Genomic DNA, 10,440 nt, shown 5'->3' with positions numbered 1-10,440 from the left:
TTTTTCTATTCTCTACAATCCATTTTTCCTCTTTTTCCCCTTTCTATTGTTTTCTTTTTCTTGTCTTGTTTACTTCCTTCTCAAAACATAAAACTAGAGGTTGTACATAGAATGGATTACGGTATTACATAGTTGGCACCTAAAATTAGGTTTCACTGTACTGTTTTGTACTGTATTAACTTCTAATAAAATAAACAATAAATAAATAAATAAATAAATAAATAAATAAGAAGGTAGTTGAAGCCAGTTAATTGGCTATATTTAAGAGGGAGTTAGATGTGGCTAAAGGTATCAGGGGGTATGGAGAGAAGGCAAGTACAGGACACTGAGTTGGATGATCAGCTATGATCATATTGAATGGCGGTGCAGGCTCGAAGGGCCGAATGGCCTACTCCTGCACCTATTTTCTATGTTTCTATGTTTCTAACTAATTATAGGCTTTAATTTCAGGTCATCCAAGTAAGATTGTTTCATATTTGTTTCAGAATGCTTCAATCTATAATAGCTGAAAATTTCATTCAGTTCTCTTAATTTTTAAGAAAGTTATGGGCTTTTGACTGTCCTCGATCACAGCTTTGGTGTTATGGAAAAGCAATTGGGAACAAGTTGCTAATTTCAGTATGAAAATGGCCATAACCTTTTTAATACTGAAGATATGAAAGTGAATTTGGTGTCAAATTAAACTTATTTTTATGCTTTGTCTGATGGGATAAATTGCAGACTTGATTTTTTAAATCTCAAAATTTTGTAACATTGCTACACAGAGGAGCCCTTTTATGTTAACTGGTGCGCTACAATGCTAAGAAATATATTCTGCACTCTGCATTATCCCCTTTGGTCTATCTATTGTACTTGTATCTGATTTGATTGTATTAGAGTCATAGAGTGACACAGTATGGAAGCAGGCCCTTCAGCTCAACTTGCCCACACCAACCAACATGTCCCATCTACTCTACAATCACCCGCCTGCGTTTCGCCAATTTCCCTCTATGCCTGTCCTATGCAAGTACCTCATAAACATTGCGATAGTACCTGCCTCAGCTACCTCCTCTGGCAGCTTGTTCCATACACCCACCACCCTTTGTGTGAAAAAGTTCCCCCCTCAGGTTCCTATTAAATCTTTCCCCCCTCACTTTAACCCCTGATTCTCAATTCCCCAACTCTGGGCAACAGACTCGTCCGCCCGATCTATTCCTCTCAAAATGTTGTACACCTCTATAAGCTCAACCCTCATCTTCCTGCGCTCCAAGAAATTGATGTATAGAATTATCTGATCTAAATGGATAGCATGTGAAACAATGTTTTTCACTATACCTCAATACACGTAACAATAATAAACCTAAATCTAAATAATTATTTAGAGGGAATAATGCAGCTGATACGTACATGCTGAAGTTACTGATGAAGGCCGTTTTGGGCAGCTCGATTTCAAAGAAGGCTTCCTTCGAAACATTGGCTCGATTCACCACTCGGCTAATTATCACATTGTGAGCAAATCGAGACGTGACTTTGGAATCAATCTTCATGCCGTAGATTTCAAGCTCCCTCAGAGGCTGGAGGAAGTGAAGGGGGAATGTTTCAATGAGCACTGACTAAGGAAACAAACTAAAATAGTAAGAGAAAATATCAGAGTTGCATTGGTGCTGGGCATCGTAAACATTACTCTTTTACAGAGCACCCAATTTCCCTGAATTTGTGGTTAGGATGACCAGACTCACCGCAGATATAGTCATTCAGTCAACATCACAGACACAGGCCCTTTGGCCCAACTTGTCCATGCAAACGGTGATGCCCTATCTAATCCAATCCCATTCTCCTGCATTGGGCCATTATTATTCCAGATATTTCCAATCCATCTTGAAAATGCCTGGACTTAGTGTTGTGGTTCCCCAGTGGATGTTTACATTGGGAACCCAAGTCCATTTGTCATGACAAAATGGTGGAAGGCATCAAGGACTTCAGTGTTGGGATCTCAGATGACACAAAGCTGGTGGCAGTGTGAACTGTGAGGAGGATACTAAGAAAGTGCAGGGTGATTTGGACAGGTTGGGGGAATGGGCAGATGCATGGCAGATGAAGTTTAATGTGGATAACTGTGTGGTTATCCACTTTGGTATAAAAAAACAGGAAGGCAGATTACTATCTAAATGGCGTCGTTGGGAAAAGGCAACGTACAATGGGATCTGGGGGTCCTTGTTCATCAGTCTATGAAAGTAAGCATGCAGGTACAGCAGGCAGTGAAGAAAGCGAATGGCATGTTGGCCTTTATAACAAGAGGAGTCGAGTATAGGAGCAAAGAGGTCCTTCTGCAGTTGTACAGAGCCCCAGTGAGACCACACCTGGAGTATTGTGTGCAGTTTTGGTACCTTAGGAAGGACATTCTTGCTATTGAGGGAGTGCAGCGTGGGTTTACAAGGTAAATTCCCGGGATGGCGGGACTGTCATATGCTGAGAGAATGGAGCAGCTGGGCTTGTACACTCTGGAGATTAGAAGGATGAGAAGGGATCTTATTGAAACATGTAAGATTGTTAAGGGTTTGGTCACGCTAGAGGCAGGAAACATGTTCCCGATGTTCAGAACCAGGGGCCACAGTTTAAGAATAAGGGGTAAGCCACTTAGAACGGAGACGAGAAAACACTTTTTCTCACAGAGAGTTGTCAGTCTGTGGAATTCTCTGCCTCAGAGGGCGGTGGAGGCCAGTTACATAGAAACATAGAAAAATAGGTGCAGGAGGCCATTCGGCCCTTCGAGCCAGCACCGCCATTCATTGTGATCATGGCTGATCGTCCCCTATCAATAACCCGTGCCTGCCTTCTCCCCCTATCCCTTGACTCCACTAGCCCCTAGAGCTCTATCTAACTCTCTCTTAAATCCATCCACTCTATGGCAGGGAATTCCATAAATTCACAACTCTCTGGGTGAAAAAGTTTTTTCTCACCTCAGTCTGAAATGACCTCCCCTTTATTCTAAGACTGTGGCCCCTGGTTCTGGACTCGCCCAACATTGGGAACATTTTTCCTGCATCTAGCTTGTCCAGTCCTTTTATAATTTTATATGTTTTTATAAGATCTCCCCCTCTTCCTTCTAAATTCCAGTGAATACAAGCCTTTTTTCAATCTTTCCTCATAAGACAGTCCCGCCATCCCAGGGATCAATCTCGTGAACCTACGCTGCACTGCCTCAATCACAATGATGTCTTTCCTCAAATTAGGGAGACCAAAACTGTACACAATACTCCAGATGTGGTCTCACCAGAGCCCTATGCAACTGCAGAAGAACCTCTTTACTCCTATACTGAATCCTCTTGTTATGAAGGCCAACATTCCATTAGCTTTCTTCACTGCCTGCTGTACCTGCACGCCAACTTTCAGTGACCGGTGTACAAGGACGCCCAGGTCTCGCTGTACCTCCCCCTTACCTAACCTAACCCCATTGAGATAATAATCTGCCCCCTTGTTTTTGCCGCCAAAGTGGATAACCTCACATTTATCTATATTATACTGCATCTGCCACGCATCTACCCACTCACTCAACCTGTCCAGGTTACCCTGCAACCTCCTAACATCCTCTTCACAGTTCACACTGCCACCCAGCTTTGTATCATTCGCAAACTTGCTAGTGTTGCTCCTAATTCCCTCTTCCAAATCATTAATATATATGGTAAACCGTTGCGGCTCCAACACCGAGCCTTGCGGCACTCCACTCACCACCGCCTGCCATTCTGAATAGGACCCGTTCACTCATTTCACCAATTTTCTATCCATGTCAACACCCTACCCCCAATACCATGTGCTCTAATTTTAGTCACCAGTCTCCCGTGCGGGACCTTATCAAAGACTTTCTGAAAGTCTAGATACACTACATCCACTGGCACCCCTTCATCCATTTTATTTGTCACATCCTCAAAAAATTCCAGAAGATTAGTCAAGCATGATATCCCTTTCATAGATCAATGTTGACTTAGACTAATCCTTTTACTGCTCTCCAAATGCTCCACTATTACCTCTTTAATAATTGACTCCAGCATCTTTCCCACCACCGAAGTCAGGCTAACTGGTCTGTAATTTTCTCTCTCACTCCTTTCTTGAAAAGTGGGATAACATTAGCTATCCTCCAATCCACAGGAACTCATTCTGAATTTATTGAACATTGGAAAATGCGTCCACTATTTCTCGAGCCACCTCCCTGAGGAACCTGGGATGCAGACCATCAGGCCCAGGCGATTTATCATCCTTCAGTCCCATTAGCCTACCCAATACTATTTCTCGCCTAATGAAAATCCTTCAGTTCCTCTACCCCTTAGATAGGAGGGGGGTGGGTGGAGATGACTTGAGTGGGTACAGCATTTTCTGAAGCTCCTTCCAAATGGCAACTGGACGCTCAACTCGTAGACCACCTGCTCCTTCCTGAAGCGGATATCAAAGAGCTGTAAACCGCTGGCGGGGCTGTGGCGGAACGCGAACTCCCAGTCAAAGTAGCGAACGTGGTTGTTTACAATGTGGTATCTTGGTCCACGTGGCTCGAACTGGAGGGGGCCGTAGGTTTGAAACTTCTGGCGATGTCTCAGCGAGGCGTAGTTGGGATCCGAATCCGTCCTTTGGATCTCTCTCGCTCTCTCACTCCCCCTCTCTCTCACCCTCTTGCCTCGGCATTCCTGGAATCATTTGCCATTTTACAGGGACGGCTGCATCTGCGGTTTCTTCCTGCTGGGGGGGGGGGGGGGGGGGGGGGGGGGGGGGGGAGATGCACAAGGATGTTGCCAGGACTCAAGGGCAGGGCTGTCAACTTTCACGCTTTTGAGCGTGAGACTCACGCCCTCAAGCAAACTCACGCCCTCACCCTGATCGGAAATTTATCACGCTCAGTGGTGAGAAATTCTGTAATCACCAAAAATGTCAAAACTCGGATAAACTGCATGGTCCGCGGGTGTTGGAGAGCCGGGGCTGAGGGAGGGATGGAAGCAGCGGGCGGATACAGATGCGGGGAGCTGGGGCTGGTGAGTTTGCGGGGCTGACGAGTATTTGCGCGGCTAGCGAGTCGCTCGCTGCAGCTTCAGCCATGGAGCACTCCGGACAGTGCGAGTGTCCCGGGCCGTCGGAGGCGTCGGAAGCGTTGCGCCGCTGCCGCGAGAGTCTCTGTGCCGAAGGGACAGACTCTCAAAGGGAGGTGGAGAGAGAGAGAGGGGAAGGAGACAGGGAGACAGTGGGGAGAGAGAGAGGGAGGCGTGAGAGGAGAGAGAGGGGAGAGACAGAGGGGGAAAGAGAGAGATGGGGGGACAAAGAGAAAGAGGAGATAGAGACAGAGGAGAAAGAGAGAGGGGGAAGAGAAAGAGAGGGAGAGGGAGAGATAGGGGGAAAGGAGGTTTGACAGTTTTCAGTTTAGTTTATTATAGTTTAGCTGATTTAAGATTGGAGAGAGGGGAGGGGGAGAGAGAGAGAGGGAGAGAGGGGGGAGAGGGAGAGAGGGGGAGAGAGGGAGAGAGAGAGAGAGAGAGGGGGAGGGGGAGAGAGAGAGAGGGGGGGAGAGAGGGGGAGAGAGAGGGGAGAGAGAGAGGGAGAGAGGGGGGGAGGAGAGAGGGGGGAGAGGGAGAGAGAGGGGGTTAGAGACGGGGATAGAGAGGGAGAGAGAGAGGGGAGGGGAGGGGAGAGAGAGGGGAGAGAGGAGAGAGAGGGGAGAGAGAGGGAGAGAGAGAGAGGAGAGAGGGGAGAGAGGGGAGAGAGAGGAGAGAGAGGGGGAGAGTGACAGGGGACAGGGAGAGTGGGGAGAGAGAGGGTCAGAGAGAGGAGAGGGGGAGAGAGGGAGAGAGAGAGCGGGGGAAGAGAGATAGAGGGGGAGAGAGAGAGGGGGGGAGAGAGAGGGGAGAGAGAGAGAGAGAGTCTCTGTGTCGAATTTGCCCAGGTGACCGGCATGGATCAGGCTGCGGCTCGGTGCATCCTGGAGGACAACCAGTGGCTGCTGGAAGTAAGTACCAAGCACTGGGTAGAAACGGTGGAAGATAGTGGACTTCAAATGGGGGTGGTTGGAGAAAGCATCCTGCTTGCCTGCTAGATTTTCACTTACTGTAACTGCAGGAAAAATGTTCCCGATGTTGGGGGCGTTCAGAACCATGGGTCACAGTTTAAGAATAAAGGGGGGGGGGGGCAGTTAGGACTGAGATGAGGACAAACTTTCTTCACGCAGAGAGTTGTGAATCTGTGGAATTCTCTGCCACAGAAGGCAGTGCAGGCCAATTCACTGGATGTTTTCAAGAGAGAGTTACATTTAGTTCTTGGGGCTAACGACATCAAAGGGATATGGGGAAAAAACAGGAAAGAGGTACTGATTTTAGATGAATAGCCATGATCATATTGAATGGCAGTGCTGGCTCGAAGGGCCGAATGGCCTATTCCTGCACATATTTTCTATGTTTCTATGCTTGAGTATATGGCAATAAAACTCCACCACTTGATTTTGAAGCATTCATGCATGGTGGAGGTATAATGTAGTCATAGAGTGATACAGTGTGAAAACAGGCCCTTCGGCGCAACTTGCCCACACCCACCAACATGTCCCAGCTACGCTACCTGCTTTTGGTCCATACCTCCAAACCTGTCCTATCCATGTATCAGTCTAACTTTTTCTTAAATGTTGGGATGGTCCCTGCCTCAACTACCTCCTCTGGCAGCTCGTTCCATACACCCATCACCTTTTGTGTGGATAAAGTTACCCCTTAAAAAGTTACCTCTTAAAAATACTTCATACAAAAAACATTGAAATAATACTTCTACAGTGCACTAAAACATGATTTTAATACATCAAATTTCAAAATGTTCCTATCCCAAATATGTCCATTATCAGCTTCACAGCTGATAATCCTGCAGATATTGAGGTCTCCTCCTCTGTCGCTGAAAGCGTCGAGCTGGAATAGACTGCTCTGCTGTACGCTGCAAAACCCCAGCAGATCTCCCAGCAGGGACCCCCCCTTAGGAAACAATCATCTCGAGGCAGAGGCAGAGTGGTGACTCTAGGACACAACACTCAGGGTCTTTGTTTCACCCAGGGCATGGGAGTCAAAAACTAGAGGGCATAAATTTAAAGTGAGAGGGGAAAGAATTAAAAGGAACCTGAGGGTCAAATTGTTCACAATGAGTGTGGTGGATATATGGTACGAGCTGCCAGAAGTAGTTGAGACATGTACAATAACAAGCATTTAAATGCAGATGGGTACATTAATAGTTTAGTTTACTGCATGGAAACAGGCCCTTCGGCCCACTGACCAGCGATCCCTGCACATTAATACTATCCTACACACCGTTAGGGCCAATTTACATGTATACCAAGCCAATTAACCTACAAACCTGTACGTCTTTGGTGTGTGGGAGTAAACCGAATATCTCGATGAAAATCCACGTGGTCACGGGGAGAACGTATAAACTCTATACAGATAGTACCCGCAGTTGGGATCGAACACTGGTCTCCGGTGCTGTAAGTGTTATAAGGCAGCAACTTTACCTTTGACCAACGTGCTGCCCATTGGAAATGTTTAGACAGACACGGCCCAAACACGAGGAAATGGGACTAGTTTAGACGAGAAATTATGGTCGGCATGGGCAAGTTGGGTCAACGGGCCTGTTTCCGTACTGTATGATTCTATGACTACTGTCTAAGGTATCCATTGATGAGGTTAGTCTCGTTCTGTGAAGTTAATAGAAATGCTATCTCTGCACTGTCCAATTTGTTTTCATGGCAAGTTCAGAAGTAAGTGCAGGACCAGCTGCCCGATTTTTGTTCCCCCTTTGGATTGCATGTGGAGCCCAGCATTGTAGCTATTTGACAGCCCCAGGTGAACATTTGACTGCAAATCCAAGCCATCTGGATTTGATAAAAATTCCCAATTTGCTGACAGTAATGCAGTGAATTTTTGACATTTCTCTGCAAGCTTTTTATTATAAATTGGCGTAAATTATGAATGAAATCCCCGAGATATATCTTACAATTTACTGAATCGTCAAAACCAACCTATCAAAAATCTTCACCAGAGACAACAGCAAATTAACCACATCGCTAAAAACCATCCCGTGATGAAATACTATTACTCATATAAATAGTTAAATATTATCGCAAGATTCAAACCTACTTCTGTGCCATGAGTGTCGATACTTCTCTTCTGTTTTCAACCAAGAAAATAAAAATCAGTGTTATAATATTTCAGTATTCACATAAATTATACAGATAAATCCAAATAGTATAAAAAATTAAATCAAATTCCAAAGAAAAACAAATCACCATTTCTTCTCTCCTTTGTGAGGTAGAATTATGAATAGTGATGTTTGAAATGATCTCCCAGGATACAATTTTATTGTATAACAATTATTTTGAAATTATAAAAAAAATTATAAATACACATTAATTGGTTCCATATTAAATTAATTTGCATTTTTTTTTTGCAATGTTATAAATGTTTTATTAGCAGGAAAGTTGCACTAATAATCACAGAATATATGGCACCTTAAATTTATAACATTGCCCACAATGTGACAATGATCTGAGCACAACATTTTTGGAGTGTCCATAGAGCTATAGCACTATACATAGGAGCTGAGATGTATATACACAATAACAATGATGCTACATTAATTAGTGAATATTACAATTGACACATGACACTACACCTGCGCTAAATATTTTGCAATAATTGATCCTTTAATGCAAAGCTGTTCACTAGCAAAAAATAGTTGGAAAGCAGTGTATAACTCCCGCCAACTTGAAGCAGTACACATCATTACAGCATATTAAATACTAGACTGATTTATGCATTACAATTTAATGAGGGTTATTAAAGCTGCCTTTAATTTACTAATGCGCCCATCATTTGAATTCCTTACTCCCAACAATATGTTGAATTGTGTCATTGTTAGAATTAACGGGTGCAAGGGATAAGTAACTAATTTCTGTTGAGCGATTTGTAAATAGTGACAGAAGAGGATATCGAGTAATACGATTAGTTCTGCAAATGCTTAGGCATTTGAAGGACGTAATAAGTGATCAACTCTTTTACTTGTAACCATGTTACAGTGATTAAATGGAGCATAATGATTTACATGCGTGCATTTTCTGCTTCATACCTTCAATGTTCTCGGACGAAGAATATTTGTCTGAGTATCGACATAATCATTCTGCATAAATTAAAGACAAAAGTTTACATGTTAATTTAACACATTAGCACACGCTACTCCATTCCGTATCTTTGTTTTAATAGTAAGTCATACATTACCTGAGGCTGCTCTGATTCGGTTAAAATGAATTCAGAAGATATTAATATTGGAATAGAAATGAGCAAAAGGAAGGACAACATTGTTTTCATTTTCAACAATGCGTGCTTGTCCAACAAGTTGCAGGGAGCCTGGTTTTATTCTGAGATCTGTTAATAAGCAATTGTTGCATTGATCCTCCTCCTACAATGAATACATATTGCTGACCCACTAGGTTATGCAATACATCAGCAAACACGGATGTTGCAAACAAATTGTGCAACCTGACTCGTCCAAAGAGTGGTCTGTGCCATGTCCGTCCTGGGTGCGGTCCAGGAGCAACATAGACCACGCCCACAAACTCCCATGTAGTGCGTAACGGAACGTCACTGCCGCCATTTTAGTAATAAGACCCCGACCTGCGTCCTGCCTCTTGCAGTTTCACCCACACACTGGGGGAGTGAAATCCTCGTCAGTCAATTGCATTTTGCAGCAGTTTATCTTGGTCTATCTTAGCCGTCTATGATAGACCATTATGATCTTTGTTTAAAATAAATAAGGTGCTTCTTTTTTTATTATTAAAAAGGGAAATTGCGTATAAAATGGCAATGAAAGGTCTCTGGACCATATGCATTCTGTGATCTTAGATTGAATCAATGTTGTGGGGGAACAGTATGTGTGTGTTTCTGTGTGTGAGAGGCAAGGTACAGATAATACATTTCAAAGTTCCCCTATGGATCAGAAGCAACGTTGATTTAAAACAACTCATGATGTACATGAACCATTCTCATGATGTACATAAGCCACGAAGGCAAATATATTTGGCTTTTATTTGCCATAAGGTATGAGGACCATAAGCCATAATATATATTTATATATTATAAACATATATATATATATGTGTGTGTGTATGTGTGTGTGTATATATTATATATATATGTGTGTGTGTATATATGTGTGTGTGTGTGTGTGTGTGTGTGTGTATATATATATATATATATATATATGATCCACACGTATATAAATGTGATAATGATGTATATAATTATAATACATACATTTGTCTCTAGTTTCTTATCTATATATACACGCATATATTCATTGTGTATATATATATATATGATTCGTATATATATATATATATATATATAAATATATAACACGTATATATATTTCTCTAGTTTCTTATGATCTCTAATTTTGTTGAAC

At 43.2% G+C, this 10,440-nt stretch overlaps 1 protein-coding gene across 1 annotated transcript; it reads right to left on the bottom strand.

Moving 5' to 3' along the window:
• Window positions 1-221: 221 nt before the first annotated feature.
• On the bottom strand, window positions 222-9,596 carry LOC129704901 (inter-alpha-trypsin inhibitor heavy chain H2-like). Its single transcript, XM_055648310.1, has 4 exons — window positions 9,255-9,596; window positions 9,106-9,156; window positions 8,118-8,147; window positions 222-1,553 (listed from the first exon to the last, which is right to left on the bottom strand). Exons 1-4 carry the CDS (start codon window positions 9,342-9,344, stop codon window positions 1,224-1,226), a joined length of 501 nt encoding a protein of 166 aa, XP_055504285.1. The 5' UTR covers window positions 9,345-9,596; the 3' UTR covers window positions 222-1,223.
• Window positions 9,597-10,440: the final 844 nt, after the last annotated feature.

Source organism: Leucoraja erinacea, chromosome 16 (genome assembly GCF_028641065.1).
Source record: "Leucoraja erinacea ecotype New England chromosome 16, Leri_hhj_1, whole genome shotgun sequence".
NCBI classification, from domain to species: domain Eukaryota; kingdom Metazoa; phylum Chordata; class Chondrichthyes; order Rajiformes; family Rajidae; genus Leucoraja; species Leucoraja erinaceus.
The sequence above is the reverse complement of the archived record's forward strand: the minus strand, read 5'-3'. Positions and strand labels throughout refer to the sequence as shown.